We start from the raw sequence: 19848 nt of genomic DNA on the forward strand, positions 1-19848 counted from the left end.
AGCATGTAGATCTGCTTTTTGTTTTGTCTTCAAACCTTTTCATGTCAAGATTACACTATCGGGCTGTCTGAGGACCCCCATCTCAAAATATGTTGTTCCAGGGACCACCCAGAGGCAAAGATTAATTTGAGTTACAAAGGTTTCCTTTGAAAATGATTATTTAAAGCTTTGCAGACATTTTCAAGATTTTTCAAAAATAGCAGATCTACAAGCTCGAGTGCTGCGCTGCGAGCTTGTAGATCTGCTATTTTTCAATAGCTATAAAGCATAAATTAATGGAGGTGAATCATGATCATATAACCTTTTTTTCTATGAAAAGAACATTTTGAATCGCTAAACAAAGGGTAGTTATTAAATGTAGTATAAATAATGCGATTTTCAAAATGTTCTTTTCATAGAAAAAAAGGTTATATGATCATGATTCACCTCCATCCTGGATGGCTTGGTTCGAGGCTTAACATAATTGTTATAAATATTTTTGTAAAAGTCTATGGCGAAAATGAATGGGGAATATTAAGTGACCCCAGGAATCCACTTCCGCTGCGATGCTCTATTCCGGTCCAGTAGGGGTCGCTGTGGGCGGAGCAGCGAGCCGCAGTTGCGGTGACGTCAGAAGTGTCATGGCGGCGCCCTGTGAGGAGCTGCACAGTGAGATGTTATGATGTTAATGTTGTGAAGATTACATAAAAACAAAGCGATAAAAACACCATCTGAAGGTAAGAGATGTATAATGCTTAGGAAACACTTTGATTCATTATCGGTTAAACTTTAACTCAGTTAAACAATTATATTAAACTGCTGCTTCACTCTGAAGATTATAAAACATACTACAGCCAGAGGACAAGTTAATTTAATCTGAGCTGGACGTTAATTAAAATGTAACGGCGTTTATTGTTGACTGATTGAGTGTACGTGTTGTGAGCTTGTAGATCTGATTTTATTCAATGCTCTCCTGAAATGTTGATGCTCCTTTTAGTGATATAAAACGTGTGTGTGTGTGTGTGTGTGTGTGTGTGTGTGTGTGTGTGTGTGTGTGCGCGCGCGCGCGCGTGCATGCGTGCGTGTGTGAGAGAGAGAACATCAACAATGACACACACACACACACACACACACACACACACACACACACACACACACACAGAGAGAGAGAGTATACATCAACAGTGAATATAATACATTTATATATAGAATATCATTGCGGCTAGGGCTGGTGTCACTTATACTGTAACATTTAAAATTGACGATTAATTATCACACAAGTAATTGAGATTAATGTTTTAATTGTGTTTTTGGCCGCTGAACACTGGACCAGATGGATACAATTGTAATAATGTGTGTTGTCTTTTAAGATTAATTTATAACCACACATCACACAGGGAGGGAAGATGTGACAAAAATCAAATATCCAAAGCAATTACTGAGGTTTAATTATATACGAAGAACACTGGATGGATAGGAAGCTCTGTACGTTTATTGCTGGTCAACGTTTCGATCTTATTAGATCTTCATCAGGACATTAATTATACAGTCATGAATATAGCAGATCTACAACCTAACCCCAGCTTATGGAACGCGGGGGGTGCGCAATACAATATTTCCACGATATGCCAGAGATATCGTATATATCGTGATACAATGAGGGAGCCTTATACAAAATCCTGTTGAATTGTTAATACTGAGATTCATTGCAGAATTAATTTAACCTAAATCAGTAATTCTCAAACTTTAAAATGTCAAGGTCTCCCCTTAACTCTGACAGTATACAAATGAAACCAAAGGGTCCATTTGGTTTCATTTGTACACTGTCAGAGGTACATACTTGTAAGGGTCAATTTAGACCTCCCAAAAGGAACCCAGAGAGTCCCTGGACCCCACTTTGAGGACCACTGGTCTAAATGGTCTGTTACTCCTTTTTCTTTTAGTTTTTGTTACCATGTATGGCATGTAGGTTGTTGTACTGTTACAGCTATACTGTGTAAGTTGCTAAACTAGTGGTCAGTAGCGGTATTGCTTTTTTCGGCCGTTTTTCGCACAGTCGTCGCAGACCACCGCCGCGGACCACCGGAGCGGCGCCGCAAACCGGCGGCGGGTAGAACGCATGGTAGAACGTAATTTTCTGGCCAGGATTTGGGGATTAAGAGGTTAAGAATCCTTCACCATGGTAAACACTGTAGCTGAGCGAGGCTACTTCCTGAAGACCATGGCAGATAAGCTGTGATTGGCCGGTAGTGTATCATGTGTGTATGATCCGCGATGTGATTGGCCAACGTATACAGATGATGCAGATGACGCTATTTTTCCGCGAAAACCGGACCCCGGCCAGGATCATAGAAAACATATAAAGAGAAGGCTTTAGAAGCTGAAAATAACGGAGTGGGTGTTCTAAAACTTTAGCGATTTAACAGTTAGGACAATTTTAAGATTTGTTTTATAAAAAAAGTTACATGGTATAACTTTAAGTAAGCTGAAAAATAACCATACAAAACAACATGAAAACGAATCTTGATAAGATTGTGTTATCGTGATTGTGATACAGCTTTGTACTGTCGGTCAGTTTTTTGATTAGAATAACCTTGGTCTGTAGAGTTTTGGTAGAACATACTGCTCTGGCCTTTCAGCGAGACCACAATAAAGTTTTTATTATTCTTACCGTTGTATCTGGTCAGGCATGAACATGATGACATCACTGATGAGGACGGCCAGCCGATTGGTCAGCCGCCGTCACGACTCCGCCCTCGTGAGCAGCTTCCTGTGTCCTCCATGCCCCGCCCCTCCCCTACGCTGCCAGCCAACCAGGAGCCTCGCTGCTAAACAGGTGACTCTTATTGATTGGTTTGTTTAATTAATGATCAGTAGATTGATTGGTTGTTTAACCAATTTAACTAGTGAAAAAATAGCTGATCTACAAGCTTGCAGCACGGCACCGAGTGCAACGCTGTAGATCTAGCTTGTAGATCTGCTATTTTTGAAAAATCTTCCAAGTCTTTGAATACCGGTATATCTTTTTAAAAGTGAACATTTGTATCTCAAATATTTGCTTCTGGGTGGTCCCTCGAACAACATATTTTGAGATGGGGGTCCACCGCCAAATACATGTAATTTTGGGGGTCGTTGAAATGAAAAAGTTTGAGAACCACAGATTTTAGAAGAAGGATTTAGAAGACATTCATAGAATCGGGTCAAACATATTCAAAGACTTGCACAAATGTTCACGATGTGGTCCCATCCTAATTTACACTACACTTCAAGACAGAATAAGACATACTAAAGCCATAATAAGAAATAATGTGTTGGTAATTAGAACTAATATATTTTATTAGACAGAAACAAAGACAGAATAGCAGAAAGAGCGAATACATTCTCTGGCACCGGCACCTGCCGCGGAACTGCCCCGGCAGGTACCGCCGCACGACCGGCAGTTCAACCATCAGTCGCACTGCATCGCCAGCGTTAGGCGGCAGCACGGACCGGCACGGACCGGCAGGTCCCGTCGCGGTAAACTGCCGGTCCGTGCGGTGGTGGCTACCGTTCCATGCGGCGGCCGACGGTCCTATCGCTGGCGATGCAGCGCGACTGACGGTTGAACTGCCGGTCGTGCGGCGGTACCTGCCGCGGTACCAGAGAATATATTCACTCTTTCTGCTATTCTGTCTTTGTTTCTGTCTAATAAAATAATATTAGTTCTAATTACCAACGCATTATTTCTTATTATGACTTTATTATGTCTTATTCTGTCTTAAAGCGTAGTGTAAATTAGGATGGGACCCACGATGTTTCAAAAATAGCAGATCTACAAGCTCACAGCGCTGCACTCGGTGCCGTGCTGTGAGCTTGTAGATCTGCTATATTTCAATAGTTAACTGTTCTGCTGCTGTGGACGGCGCTCACCGTCATTGAAAGGGTTAATACCATGGCGCCGTTGACGGTGAGGACTGTCAATCTTACTGTATATACAGTAAAGGTATTATTACTTACTGTACGTCGCTCCGGTCCCGCCCGCATCGGTAATGTCCGCGATTTGTTTACAACGCACGTCGGGCGTGCACGCGAAGTGAACGCCCTCCATAGTAAATCCATTGAGAGGCCCATAAAGAAACTTCATTTTCTCCAAAAGAGTCATTCTTATACAAAGGACGGTCTCCACTCTTCCATACTGTACACAAAAGATGGGCGCAGCCATGTTCTCTTCTGGACCCACACTGTCATGTGACTAGATGACGTAATCGTTGCCGTCAAGTGATAATCCAAAAAAACAAAAACAACCCCCTTCCAGCCCTTCAAAATAATAGCGGCGGCCTATGGAGGAAACGGCGTGGCACCGAGGCACCAAGCAACCTTCAGATTAAGAGGCACTATTAGTGTTAAAGCATAAAATAATGGTTAAAGTGGTTAAAATGTAAAGTGACACAGAGTTGCGTTCAGGACTAAATGGGTTAATTAGTCATCAGTTAAAATGTTTTTTTCGGTGTTGGGTGTTTCCAGGTCAAAGGTCAGAAGGCGGGGCATAAGCCTCAGAACAAGAAGTCCAACAAAGACAAACAGGAAGTGGAGATCAGACGGAGGATGACGGTGTCGGAGTTGGCGCTCGCCATGAACCGAGACTCTGGTGAGAAACTTTATTTACACCAACAAAGACTCTTTATTTACATTACTGGTTCTCTGGTCGGGACCCCCAGGGGCGTCGCCAAATTATTTTGGGGGGTCCCCAGATGTTTAGCTTAATGTGAAACATTGCTTTCTCACTCAACAGTAAACAAACCAACACAAAGTTTCAGTGTATAGAGGGTATCTGGACATTTCTAAAGTGACAATTTAAGGACTTCTTAATACCTCTAAAATGACAAATTAAATATTGTTCAAATTGTGAAATATTAGAGGCAGAAATTGTGAAAATAGCCGATCTTTCCTAGGCGTTGTGAGCATGTAGATCTGCTGTTTTCACAATAGAACAGTGTTATACTAAAGATAATGCCTCCACTCGTGGTTGCTTGTCAGGATTTGGGGGTCCCCAGTTAAAATGTGATTATTTGGGGTAAGAATTTGGGGGGTTTCTTTACATAAAACTTTATTTACACGAAACTTCATTTATATGAAACTTTATATAAATTAAACTTCAAAACTTTATTTGCATAAAACATTGTTTACATGAACTTTTATATACATGAACAAAGACTTGGGTGAACGTAATTAGCGCATTTGGTAAAATATGCTGGAAATCATGTCAAGTAGATTGCTTATCACGAAATGTCCTCTGCGAATATGGCACAAAAAAACGTATTCTTATCCTGTGCAAACAGGGCTAAGCACTGAAAAGTGTTTGTGTGTGTGCGTGCGTGCGTGCGTGCGCGTGCGTGCGTGCGTGTGTGTGTGTGTGTGTGTAGACCACGTTGTGGAGGCTCTGCTCAACACGGGAGCAGACGTGGACGATCTGGAGCAGAACTCTGTTCTGGAGGAGAAGTGGATCAAGGAGGTGGTCCGGAGGTCTGGTATGAAGTTCAGATACCAGACCCTGAACCAGAGCAGAGACCGAACCAACACCGACACTCACAGGAGGTGAGTTCTTACACCACACACTGAGCCAGAGCAGAGACACAGGAGGTGAGTTCTTACACCAGACACTGAACCAGAGCAGAGACACAGGAGGTGAGTTCTTACACCAGACATATAACCACCGTCCTCCTCTTCTTAACAGAGTAATCCTTAAGTTGTTCTTCTATGTTAAAAGAAGCAAGGAGTCCGTGCTGGAGAACTTGTGGTTTTAATAAACAAAATATATTCCAGTAGGAAATGTGAACAGCCAAGGTTCTAACTTAGTATCACTCGTAACAAAATAAAATAGATCACTGCTTGTAACATCCGTCACACACTGTTCTCTCCCTGACAAGAACAAACACAACGCGCCAAGCGTATCCCATAATCCCCCTTCTCAGCCCGCCAACTCTTAAAGGCAAATTAAAGGAACATACCCCTGGCCCTGTGTATACTGTATATAGCATAGGGTTACACATCCCCCCCACTAAGGTCACAATACAATGGTGGCCTAACAACAACATACAAACACCCTGGCTGTTCCAATCAACAATACATTCTTTTTTTTTTTTCTTTTTTTTTTAACAAGTGTTCGGTACAATCACTTTTTCTTCTTTTTTTTTTTTTTTTTCATTAGTCCGAGGTCAAGTCATGAAAGAGTCATTGTAGGGCCAGGCTGTCCCCGGCCCCGTAAGTTGTAATGGGGATCATCCCCGTTCCCCGACAGCTCCTCATCCTCGCCTTGAGCGGAGGAAACATCATCCCCCAGCCGAATTAGTCCCTCCAGACGGTGATATGGGCGAAGGTTCAGGACATGGTGAACTCCTAGGCTCTCCTGAGCCTCGTCCTCGAGTTCATAGTTAAGGTCATTGATCCGTTTGCGGATCTGGTACGGGCCGGCCCACTTCTGGGCTAGTTTTGCAGAGAATTTCTTGCCTTTACAGGATATTGGATGGGTCCGCAAGAGCACTTCTTCCCCCACACTGTAGTGGACCTCACGTCTGTGAGCATCATGGTATTTCTTTTGCTTTTGTTGTGCCTTAGCCATGGACGTTTTTGCTCTATCATAGTAGTTCCTCAACCGCTCCTGGAGATCCTCCATGTAGCCCTCCGGATCCTCATCCATGTTACCCTCTTCCTGGCTGAGCGTTCTGTCAACAGGCAAGGCAATGTCGCGTCCAAAATTCAGTTGCGCTGGGCTGTGGCCAGTGCTATCTTGAATAGCAGAGCGCAGAGCAAAGGCAAACTTGGGCAAGTGCTCATCCCACCTTGTATGGTCCTCTTCGACATAGGACTGAATCATAAGTTTGATATTTCGGTTCATGCGCTCCGTCCAGTTTGCTTGCGGGTGATAGGGAGATATGTACTTCGGCTCAACTCCCCAGCACTTGCATGTTAGTTTCCACCCCTTTGAAGCAAACTGCGAACCATTGTCCGAAAGGACCACCTTAGGGGTCCCCCACCTGCAGAAAACTTCATCCTCCAACTTTTGGCTCACAGTCTTTGTTGTAGCTGTCCTGAGTGGGAACAGTTCCACCCACTTTGTGAACTGGTCCACGACAACAAACAGGTACTCATTTCCCTTCTTACTTCGTGGTAGTGGACCCATTAGGTCAACTGCTATCTTGTACCATGGCTCCCCAGTCTGCTGCGGCTGCATGAAGCCCACCGGTTTTTGGTTTCCCGGCTTCACCCTCTGACACACATCACATGCTCTGACATAGTTGGCCACATCCTTGGCCATTCCACGCCAGTCAAACCGTTTGCGAATCTTCTCCAGAGTCTTCTGGTAACCCAAATGTGCAGCTGTGTCTTTGTCATGGAAAATCTGTAAGACTTTGCTTCTGAGCTCGCTTGGGATCACCATTTTCCATTCATCTTCACCCTCAACACCGTCTGCATCATTTCCCTTGTAGAGGATGCCCTCCACAATAGCATAGTGTCGTCTTGCGCCCTGAATTCTCCATGCTTGAGGTTCTGAAGGCGGGAGCTCTCCCAGTTTCACATATTGGAGTATGGGCCGCAAGTATTCATCATTCTCCTGAGCATTCCTTACAGTATTCCGGTCCAGTGGCACTGCAGTGGACGCCTCCTCCTTTTCTATAGCCGCAGCCATAGTTGCGATGCGTTCAGGTGCAGACTGTGTCATGTCTAGGACCATTTTCTCCTCAGACGAGTCTTCTTCTCCTGCCGCATCCACAGGGTTCCTTGAGAGGGCATCCGCACCCTGGTTCAAGTATCCTGCACAATGCCTGACTTCAAAGTCAAATTCCTGCAGTGCGAGGGCCCACCTTGCTATTTTACTACTAGCGTCTTTCATGCTTGACAGCCATTTCAGTGCACTGTTGTCAGTCACAAGTATGAACCGCCGTCCCTCCAGGTAAGGACGGAATCTTTTGGCAGCCCACATAACCGCCAGACATTCCCTTTCAGTGGCGTGGTACTGTCTCTCTGTTTTCCCAAGGGTTTTACTCGCAAAGGAAATAACTCTCTTGGTCTTCCCGTCCATCTGGTAGAGAATGGCCCCCAAGCCAATTGCACTCGCATCTGTTTGGAGATAGAACATTTTCCCAAAGTCAGGATAGCTCTGGCTCGCACTGAATTGGAGCTCCTCCTTCAAGGAACAGTATGCGAGGTCTGTTTCTTCATCCCATTTCCATTTCGCATTCTTGCGTAGAAGTCTTGTCAATGGTTCAGTAAGGCTTGAGAAGTTCTCTACAAAACCTCCATACCAATTGCACAGGCCCACAAACTGTCTGATTTCCTCCGGTCTGCCTGGCCGTGGGTAGTCTGCAATGGCCTTTAGGAGCTGTGGATCTGGGGATATACCTTCTGTTGAGATTATGTGCCCCAGGTATTTCAGTTGTCTCTGGCCAAAAGAACACTTCTCTCTCTTGCCAGTAAGACCATGACGTTTCAGTCTTCCCAGCACCACTTCCAGATCCTTCAAGTGCTGTTCCCATGAAGGTGAGTAAATCACGATGTCATCTAAATATGCAAAGCAGTTGACATTAATAAGCCCTCTCAGAACTTCATTCATGAGCCTCTGAAACGTGGCTGGGGCATTCTTGAGGCCGAAGGGCATCACACGGAATTGGTAAAGGCCAAGGTGAGTGGTGAATGCAGTTTTCTCTCTACTGGAAGGTTCCATCTCTATTTGCCAGTACCCACTCCTCAGGTCGATTGTGCTGAAATATTGGGCACCATGTAGATTGTCCACTACATCTTTCATGTTGACCATAGGGAAGGCATCTGACTCTGTGACCTCATTCAGTCGTCTATAATCAGCGCAAAAGCGATCCCCCCCATCTTTCTTCTTGACCACAACAACCGGTGCCGCCCAAGGCGAGGTTGATGGTTCAATAATGCCCTGGCTCAACATGTCCTCCACCTGCTGTTGTATTACAGCTTTCTTTGCTGGGCTATAAGGGTATGGCCTCTGTCTTGTAGGCCTCGCCCCTTCGGCCCGGATGGCATGGCGAATAGTAGAAGTCCTCCCGATGACTTCACTGAAGATGTCTGAGAAGCCATGTAATAAATTATCCAGTTGTTCTTTCTTACTGGAGTCAAGAACACAGACATTACCCGCATCCCCTTGAGTAGGTATGGTTTGTGCCATCTCCAGGGCAGCCAAGTCGGGTACCTTGTCATGACCTGTACGTTCTGTTTGTGGAACCGGGGAGCTTGTTGAAGGCATAGTTTCGTCGTCGACTCCCAGGTAGGAACTAGAGTTATTGTTTGCGTTCACCTTGCCTGTCTCCATCAGGCCGTCTTGGTACCATGCCCTCCTGTTTTTCAGATCAATCACAAGGTGAGAAGCTTCAATGAAGTCAGCCCCTACAATAAAGTCAGAAGCTAAGTTCGCCATGATAGCAGCCCTGCCTTGCCACGACCGGTTTCCTGTGTCCATTACAATGGCAACGGTTCCGATAGGGCTGCATTTAATATCTGCTGCAAGAGTCACATCACTGCCCGACCACGGCTCTATAGTACATTGCGTCATTTTATCGTACAGTGCCTTTGAGAGTAAGCAGTTTGTGGCCCCCGAGTCTAGAAGGGCACGCGTACTGACATTGTTGACCTGGATGTCGATCAGAGGCAAACCCCCAAAACGTGACCAAGCTGTAAGGTTCAGCGTGGTAGGGTGTATTCCAGGTTTGGCAGCAGCATGTTTGAGTCTCCATTGACCAAGCGTAGTGTCAGGGTTTTCAATGTCTGTGGTAAATGCAGCACGCTTTTGCGGGGCTGGGATTTCTAACAGGAAGGCTCCTGCCCCGAAGAAGGGGCCTTCCCCATGGCGTTTAAATTGTCCTGTGGCAGTCTCTCCTCTGGTGCAATTCCTACTGTAGCTGCAGCAGGCTGTAATGGTCCACCTTCTCTTCTGTAGCATTGATACTGTGTGTGTCCATTCTTGTTGCATATAATGCATTTCACAGGTGCCTGTCCGTTTTTTGGTTTTTGATCATTTGTCGTTTTTGGCATGGTAGCATTGCCTTGTGGCTTGTTGGGGCCACCCTTGTCCATGGCTCCCTGAGTAGTGGTAGACCCACGATATTGATTGCTGTCTGCCTCCTTCAAATCCTGCTGTAGAACTCTCCCCCTTTGCACCAGTTGCTCGAGGTTGCAAATTTCCATGGACCTCAATAGCACCTTTAAATCGGACTGTAGCAGCCCAATGACATACTGTGCCATCTGTTTGTCAGTGCTGGTAGGATGCAGTTGACGATATAGTTCATGTTTTCTCCAAACAAATCTTTCCAGATTTTCATGTGGTTTTTGACGCACCTCTAGATCCCGCTGCAGTTCCTCACGGCTGATAAGATTGTCATAGTATGACAGGAAGGCAGAGGTGAATTCAGTCCAGTTGTGTATTTGCGGCCGTTTGTAGTTCCACCACTGCCGCGCAGTGCCCTTGAGGTGGTAATCAATCTGCAACAGCCACTGGTGTTCTGGCAAAGGGAGTGTGGCAAAGTAGCGTTCAGTTGCAGATATGAAATCAAGAGGTTTTATGTTGTCCTTGCCTCCAAACTCAGGTGCTTGCAAGGAAGTTGGGCCTCTAGGGTAGGGGGTAGTAAGTGCCGTGGCAGTACCGTGTTGTAGTGGAAGGCGAGTGTTGGCACTGTGGAATGGCTGGGAGTCGTTGTGCAGTGCCAAATCATGAGTTGTTACGGAGGTTTGTTCACCGGAGATGATTTGGGCTGGGGAGACTCTGAACTCCCCATGCTGTCCGTGAGGGTGTATTTTTCCACCAGACCTCATTTCCTGTAGCTCGGGGTTTTGCAAGGTTATCTTGCCTTTAAGGTGGGACATGGTCTGAGTTGTGGCACTACTGGGGTGCTGTGGAGGTCGTGGGAGGGGACTGTGAAGGGGTTGACAGTAGCGGGGTGTTGTCACGTTTGTAGTGGGCATGGCGTTGGTTACGGTGCGGGTAACAACATTAGTGGTAGAGGTTCTCATTTCCCCTTGCTGTCGGTGAGATGGGAGATTAATCGTGTCAGTCACGGACCCCATTCTCTGTGGACCTGTGTTTTGTACAGTTGTTGGGCCTTTAAGGAAGGATGTAGGATTACTGGTGTGCCGTGGAGCATGTAGGTAGTCACTGTGCAGCTGTTGAATGGACTCGGTTGGTGTCCTATAGTTTTCAGTTATGGGGTCTGGTTCGGTGTGGGCAGTAAGGTGGGCAGGCGTGCGACGGTTGTCTCCATGCAGGTGATGAGGTTTGAGTTTATTCATGTCGGATGCCATTCCCTGAATTTCAGTCTGCTGAATGTCATGCACACGGTGCTTGAGTATCGACACTTCCCTGTCGATGGCGCTCAGGTGAGAATATTTAATGTCCTCACAGTCCATTTTGCAAGACTTAACAGCTTGATTCAATGTGTGCATGTTTGATTGTGTCACTGTCAAACAGTCCTGGACATCATACACAGCTTTTCTCAGGTCAACAATGTCAAGGTCATGTCCAGCTGCAGTATTCTCACACCCATTTAGTCTTTTCTCCACTTGTTTTGTGTGTGCTTTAATTCCCATAATTTGCTCCATGACTTCCTCCTTGAATTTATTTTGATTCTGTACAAGGGTGTACTGTAGGCGAGTTAGGTGTTTGTTTTGTTCATCCATTTTATCCAAAATGCAGTGAAACATTTGAGTAGCACTCACATTCTCTGCAGCAGTGTATTTTAGTGACTCACAGTCACTGCTCGCGTAGCTGTCCGCGTTATATAGCGTAGTACGGGCAGCAGTTTCAAGGCCCCCCGGAAGGTTTCTCTCAGTCACAAGCCCCGCCCCCGTGCATGACGTACTCGGTGCACCATGTGTATGGGTGACGGTTTCAAGCCCCCCCGAAAAGTTTCTCTCAGTCTGTAGCCCCATACGTTGTGCACCGTATGAACGGGTGACTGTTTCAAGTTCCCCCGAAAAGACATCTCCGTCAGAACGTGCATCATTTCCAGTGTAACCTGTCTCATCCAGCACCACCATGTCGGACATGTCTGCATTTACATCACTGAATGGATTATAAGATCTCCTTCGAGCGGGTCCTTCCGCATTTTGTGCCTCAAACGACACGTTAAGCAGCTGAGATAAAGAACGGTCAAACTCACTCGTTCGGTTCTGTTCCATTTCATCCCGAAACGGGACAAGGCGGCTCGTGTCGCCGCATCCATCGGCTTCTTTGTTGATTACGGAGCGATACATTTTCCACAAAGTTGGGCGCCAATATAACCACCGTCCTCCTCTTCTTAACAGAGTAATCCTTAAGTTGTTCTTCTATGTTAAAAGAAGCAAGGAGTCCGTGCTGGAGAACTTGTGGTTTTAATAAACAAAATATATTCCAGTAGGAAATGTGAACAGCCAAGGTTCTAACTTAGTATCACTCGTAACAAAATAAAATAGATCACTGCTTGTAACATCCGTCACACACTGTTCTCTCCCTGACAAGAACAAACACAACGCGCCAAGCGTATCCCATAATCCCCTTCTCAGCCCGCCAACTCTTAAAGGCAAATTAAAGGAACATACCCCTGGCCCTGTGTATACTGTATATAGCATAGGGTTACAGACACTGAACCAGAGCAGAGACACAGGAGGTGAGTTCTTACACCACACACTGAACCAGAGCAGAGACACAGGAGGTGAGTTCTTACACCAGACACTGAACCAGAGCAGAGACACAGGAGGTGAGTTCTTACACCAGACACTGAGCCAGAGCAGAGACACAGGAGGTGAGTTCTTACACCAGACACTGAACCAGAGCAGAGACACAGGAGGTGAGTTCTTACACCAGACACTGAACCAGAGCAGAGACCGAACCAACACCGACACTCACCGGAGGTGAGTTCTTACACCAAACACTGAGCCAGAGCAGAGACACAGGAGGTGAGTTCTTACACCACACACTGAGCCAGAGCAGAGACACAGGAGGTGAGTTCTTACACCAGACACTGAACCAGAGCAGAGACTGAACCAACACTGACACTCACCGGAGGTGAGTTCTTACACCAAACACTGAGCCAGAGCAGAGACACAGGAGGTGAGTTCTTACACCACACACTGAGCCAGAGCAGAGACACAGGAGGTGAGTTCTTACACCAGACACTGAACCAGAGCAGAGACACAGGAGGTGAGTTCTTACACCACACACTGAACCAGAGCAGAGACACAGGAGGTGAGTTCTTACACCACACACTGAGCCAGAGCAGAGACACAGGAGGTGAGTTCTTACACCAGACACTGAACCAGAGCAGAGACACAGGAGGTGAGTTCTTACACCAGACACTGAGCCAGAGCAGAGACACAGAAGGTGAGTTCTTACACCACACACTGAACCAGAGCAGAGACACAGGAGGTGAGTTCTTACACCACACACTGAACCAGAGCAGAGACACAGGAGGTGAGTTCTTACACCAGACACTGAGCCAGAGCAGAGACACAGGAGGTGAGTTCTTACACCACACACTGAACCAGAGCAGAGACACAGGAGGTGAGTTCTTACACCACACACTGAGCCAGAGCAGAGACACAGGAGGTGAGTTCTTACACCAGACACTGAACCAGAGCAGAGACACAGGAGGTGAGTTCTTACACCACACACTGAGCCAGAGCAGAGACACAGGAGGTGAGTTCTTACACCACACACTGAGCCAGAGCAGAGACACAGGAGGTGAGTTCTTACACCACACACTGAGCCAGAGCAGAGACACAGGAGGTGAGTTCTTACACCACACACTGAGCCAGAGCAGAGACACAGGAGGTGAGTTCTTACACCAGACACTGAGCCAGAGCAGAGACACAGGAGGTGAGTTCTTACACCAGACACTGAACCAGAGCAGAGACACAGGAGGTGAGTTCTTACACCACACACTGAGCCAGAGCAGAGACACAGGAGGTGAGTTCTTACACCACACACTGAACCAGAGCAGAGACACAGGAGGTGAGTTCTTACACCACACACTGAGCCAGAGCAGAGACACAGGAGGTGAGTTCTTACACCACACACTGAACCAGAGCAGAGACACAGGAGGTGAGTTCTTACACCACACACTGAACCAGAGCAGAGACACAGGAGGTGAGTTCTTACACCAGACACTGAACCAGAGCAGAGACACAGGAGGTGAGTTCTTACACCACACACTGAGCCAGAGCAGAGACACAAGAGGTGAGTTCTTACACCAGACACTGAGCCAGAGCAGAGACACAGGAGGTGAGTTCTTACACCAGACACTGAACCAGAGCAGAGACACAAGAGGTGAGTTCTTACACCAGACCACTGAGCCAACACCGACGCTCACAGGAGGTGAGTTCTTACACCACACACTCAGGGTAGGGACGGAGCCCTAAACAAGGGAAGCTCAATAACCAGATAACAGATTGATTGAGTACCCGACTACCCGGTATCAATAAGCTTTGGGCTTATCAAGCTTGTTATGGAGCATAGCGGCCCATGATGTCATGTTTAAACAATCAAGAACTATTCATAATATAAAGCCATTTAAAGCTAATTGCACATTAATAAACGATTGTTTTAATGATAATTAATGATAATATTTGTTACTTTTGTCATTATTGTCATCTTCACAGATGGCGGTCAGCCACAAACTCACAGTCACAACAACTGGCCAATAATAAAAGATACCAGTTCTGTTCAGAATGTGTCGTCTCATATCTTTCCACAAAATATTAGAAAAGGCTCAACAGTGGTCTGGATGAAAGCCTGGCTCAATAAGCAGGATCGATAAGGTGCTCGTTATCACTAAAACTCCCCCCAAATGATTTTGGGGGGTCCCCAGATGATTAACTGAATGTGCAAACATTTTTTCTCACTCAACAGTAAACAAACCGATATAACATTTAAGTGTTTACTTTAGAGGGTATCTGCACATTTCTAAAGTGACAATGTAAGGACTGTAAGTGACTTTTTAATACCTCTAAAATGAAATTATTAGATCTACAAATCATGTGGATGAAACTGATGATAAATTAAACAACATTGTCAAATATTAGAGGCAGAAATACTCACAATGCGCGGTGTTGTGAGCATGTAGATCTGCTGTTTTCACTGTGTTAATACAAAATGTAATGCCTCAACTCTTAGTGCTTGTCACGGTGGGTGGAGGGTCCCCAGTTAACATATGATTATTTTGGGGGTCCCCAGTTAACATATGATTATTTTGGGGGTCCCCAGTTAACATATGGTTATTTTGGGGGTCCCCAGTTAACATATGGTTATTTTGGGGGTCCCCAGTTAACATATGATTATTTTGGGGGTCCCCAGTTAACATATGATTATTTTGGGGGTCCCCAGTTAACATATGGTTATTTTGGGGGTCCCCAGTTAACATATGGTTATTTTGGGGGTCCCCAGTTAACATATGGTTATTTTGGGGGTCCCCAGTTAACATATGGTTATTTTGGGGGTCCCCAGTTAACATATGATTATTTTGGGGGTCCCCAGTTAACATATGGTTATTTTGGGGGTCCCCAGTTAACATATGATTATTTTGGGGGTCGTGGCCTGAAAGGGTTGAGAACCACTGATATAGATGATGATATTAAATGTGATTAGACATCATCATTTATGTGATCATATGATATTAAAGGAGTAGTTCACCCCCAAAATGACTTTGTTTTGTTTTTTTGTCGCATTCCTAAGACAAAAAATGGATTATTGTAAATTTACCTCCTTTGATTCTGGATGGGGACCCAAATGCATTCGGGTCCCCATCCGGAATCAATGGGGGTACATTTATTGTAATTAATCTTTTGTCTTAGTAATGCGACAAAAAAACTAAACATATTATGTTACTCAAGTCTCCATGGTGTGAGTAATCAATAGAAACAAAGTCATTTTGGGGGTGAACTACTCCTGTGTTAAATCATCATTCATGTGATCATATGATATTAAATGTGTTAACTCATTCCTTGCCAAGGCCCGAGTTTCCCGAGTAGTTATTACAGTAGTCCCAGGCTGCCACAGCCTGAGTTTCCCGAGTTGGCAGCCATTTATTTTTATTTTTTTCAAAAAAAATAATAATAAAAAAAAAAAAATAATCAAAACTACCTAAAATGTATTAGGCATGATCGCAATCGCGAAATTGCATGTTTAGCCCCATAACAAACACATCTATCAAAATGGCAGCCATGTTTGTTGGTTTTGTCTGACTTTGAAGGCTTCTATCTCATGAATGCCTGAAGGGATTTCCAAGCGGATTTTTTGTTTGAAAGCTGTGAAAAAGTACTACGCATATGGTGCCATGCCTATGATCTAGGCATGGGCGTGCACGATCCGTGCATTAAAAATTGATCTGTGCACTAGAAATTTAGGCACGTGGCAGTCTGGAACTTGGCGGACATTTTAAAAAGGGCAATCAATGTGTTAAATCATCATTCATGTGATCATGTGACGCGCCTGTGTTTCCAGACCCCCGGCTGAGCCTGGCTCCCTGGTACAGCGCCCCGCGGTGGTGACCATCATGGGTCACGTGGACCACGGTAAAACCACTCTGCTGGACAGTCTCAGGAAGAGTCAGATTACTGCCGGGGAACATGGAGGAATCACCCAGCACATTGGAGCCTTTATAGGTAACATTACTGTCTATATGTGTTATAATCACCCAGCACATAGGAGCATTCATAGGTAACATTACTGTCTATGTGTGTTATAATCACCCAGCACATAAGAGCATTTATAGGTAACATTACTGTCTATGTGTGTTATAATCACCCAGCACATAGGAGCATTTATAGGTAACATTACTGTCTATATGTGTTATAATCACCCAGCACATAGGAGCATTTATAGGTAACATTACTGTCTATATGTGTTATAATCACCCAGCACATTGGAGCCTTTATAGGTAACATTACTGTCTATATGTGTTATAATCACCCAGCACATAGGAGCATTTATAGGTAACATTACTGTCTATATGTGTTATAAACACCCAGCACATAAGAGCATTTATAATAATAATAATAATAATAAAACTTTATTTGTATAGCACCTTTCATGACATGAAATGCAGCTCAAAGTGCTTTACAGAGCATAAAATGAAGCACACGTGCTTAACAGAGAAAAAGTAAAATAGAAATAAAAAATACATAAAAAAGAGATAAGTAAAATGATTACAATAAAGCAAGAAAAAATAAAAGCATAGAACATTGAAGAACAATTTCAAAGCCGTGCGGACGTCAATAGCAGCATAGGGATTAAAAAATTTAGCTAAAAGCAAGAGTAAAGAAATAGGTCTTGAGCTGTGCTTTAAAGCTATCCACCGAGGCTGCCTGTCTTAGGTGTAGTGGTAGTTTATTCCAAGCTGTCGGTCCATAGAAGCAGAAAGCTGCTTCACCATATTTTTTATATGTCATTGTTGGCACCTCAAGTAGGTCTGCACTAGAGGACCTGAGTGGGCGGGTTGGAACATATCTATGCAGGCAGTTATAGAGGTACGAAGGTGCCAGACCATTTAGAGCTTTATAAACAAGTAAAAGAATTTTAAAATCAATCCTAAAAACAACCGGGAGCCAGTGTAGCGACGCTAAAACTGGAGTAATATGTTCTCTTATCTTAGTTTTTGTTAAAACTCTGGCTGCTGCATTTTGAACAAGTTGTAATCTGTCAGTTGTTTTCTTTGGCAGACCAGAGAGAAGTGCGTTGCAGTAATCAAGCCGAGAGAAAACAAAAGCGTGGATCAGCGTTTTTGCATCGTTCAGCGACAGATAGGTTCTAATTCGCGCAATATTTCTAAGGTGAAAGAAGGCAATCTTCGTGACATGATTAATGTGTGTATTAAAATTTAATTCAGCATCAATGATCACCCCCAGGTTCTTAACAGAGGTGTTATTTTCTTTAGCCAGGTTACCAAGTCTATTTATTATTGATTCTCTCTGGGCAGTAGAACCTATTATGAGAACTTCTGTCTTGTCCTCATTTAGCTTGAGAAAGTTCTCACTCATCCAGCATTTTATGCTGGACACGCACGTCAGCAATGGGTCTAGAGCACAGGGGTCGTCCGTAGCCACCGAAAGGTACAACTGGGTGTCATCAGCATAGAAATGGAAATTCACACCGTGAGCGGAAATAAGTTCTCCCAGCGGCAGTATATAGAGGGAGAATAATAAAGGACCAAGAATCGAGCCCTGTGGAATACCAGAGCAGATGTTGTGTTTGTTTGACTCGAAGTCAGCTAGATTAACAGAGTAGCTTCTGCCTGTCAGATAAGAGCAAAACTCACTGAGCTTATTTAGTTGCCGTTCATCAGCAAATAGGTGTCTTCTGTCGAAGAAAAAACTGAAGTTGTCAATAAAATGCACATTTTTGTCGGTGCATGCAGCTAAAAGCCATTTGCTCAGAGAGAACAGTCTGCTGAAATTCTCGTCTGTGCCTCTCATAGGCGGTAGGGGACCGCTGATCCAAAGCTCTATGTCACTGTTCAGGAAGCTCAATGTGTTGAATAGAGCCCTGAAATTCTCCTTTAAGATTTCTGACTGTTTTTCTTCTGTGTCATATGTGCCAGTATGTAGAATCAGGGTTTTCACCGTTTGGTGTTTGTTGACAAGATCCAGAATTCTGTCTTTCATGTCAGAGACTGTGTCTTTGGGAAAACACATAACTTTTGCCTTCTTCTTTCTTATGCTTTTGACACCTTTTAAAGCAGCATCGCCCACAATCAAAATGTCAGGATCAATCACTGAGGTGGTTCTTACCCTGCTGGGTGGGACGTTCTCTCTGTCAACAGGGGGACTTCGGGGGGCTTCTAGTAGCTGTTCTGTTAGCCAGCTTGGGGAGATGCTACCCCTGTCATCCTCGGCCAGTGGCGTGAATCTGTTTGCCAGCTGCACACTCGGTGTGTGTGGAGATTGGACTGCGTTTGACTTTTTAGCAGTGTTTTTCCCCTTGGCAGTTGCCCATTTATGAAGGGGGGTCGAAGCAGCGCTGTGCCGGGGTAATTCCGGCCATTCGTCGGTGATAAGAGGGCTTTGGGAGGGTGTCCTGCCCGTCGTCCGTTCTTTCATCTTTGGCTTTGCACCAAGGGAATTCCAGGCGAGTGGTTTATCCAGTCTTTGGGTTTGTTTTAATTGGAATAATTCCGTTTCCAGTACTGCAATCCTCTGAAGCAGTTTCTGATAAACCCTTGTAGAAATGGTTGGTCCGGCCATCTTGCTAGTTAGCTAGATGCTACGTATCCAGTCACCAAGTGGCAAAAAATAGTATATTGCAGTACAGCAAAACAATCCCGGAGTTTTATAAGTATCCAAGATCCATTTGTAGTTTCTCAGAGAAAAAATAAAACATCAGTATCAGCAGAAGAATGTAAGCACAAGCGAGCCTAAGCGGGAGCAAGCAGCGATACGTCCGCACTGTAGGAGAGCAAGCAGACTTGTATAGGTATAGGTAACATTACTGTCTATATGTGTTATAATCACCCAGCACATAGGAGCATTCATAGGTAACATTACTGTCTATATGTGTTATAATCACCCAGCACATAAGAGCATTTATAGGTAACATTACTGTCTATATGTGTTATAATCACCCAGCACATAAGAGCATTTATAGGTAACATTACTGTCTATATGTGTTATAATCACCCAGCACATAGGAGCATTCATAGGTAACATTACTGTCTATATGTGTTATAATCACCCAGCACATAGGAGCATTTATAGGTAACATTACTGTCTATATGTGTTATAAACACCCAGCACATAAGAGCATTTATAGGTAACATTACTGTCTATATGTGTTATAATCACCCAGCACATAGGAGCATTCATAGGTAACATTACTGTCTATATGTGTTATAATCACCCAGCACATAG

At 44.7% G+C, this 19848-nt stretch overlaps 1 protein-coding gene across 3 annotated transcripts in view; it reads left to right on the top strand.

Annotated features, from left to right (window-relative positions):
* Positions 1-608: 608 nt before the first annotated feature.
* Positions 609-19848, top strand: part of LOC308281741 (translation initiation factor IF-2, mitochondrial-like) — a 53910-nt gene continuing 34670 nt past the window's right edge. The window contains exons 1-5 of one of the 3 annotated variants that reach the window (XM_080722024.1): positions 609-716; positions 2667-2815; positions 4483-4606; positions 5382-5553; positions 16448-16608. In XM_080722024.1, coding sequence (XP_080578150.1) covers positions 2669-2815; positions 4483-4606; positions 5382-5553; positions 16448-16608 — 604 coding nt within the window. In that variant the 5' untranslated portion in view covers positions 609-716; positions 2667-2668. Of the gene's footprint in view, positions 717-2666; positions 2816-4482; positions 4607-5381; positions 5554-12815; positions 12862-13008; positions 13016-16447; positions 16609-19848 lie in introns of those variants that run through there. The other 2 variants (XM_080722025.1, XM_080722026.1) reach the window with 2 other exon arrangements.

This window comes from Nannobrachium achirus, assembly GCF_963921795.1.
Source record: "Nannobrachium achirus genome assembly, chromosome: 3".
Taxonomy (NCBI): Eukaryota; Metazoa; Chordata; class Actinopteri; order Myctophiformes; family Myctophidae; genus Nannobrachium; species Nannobrachium achirus.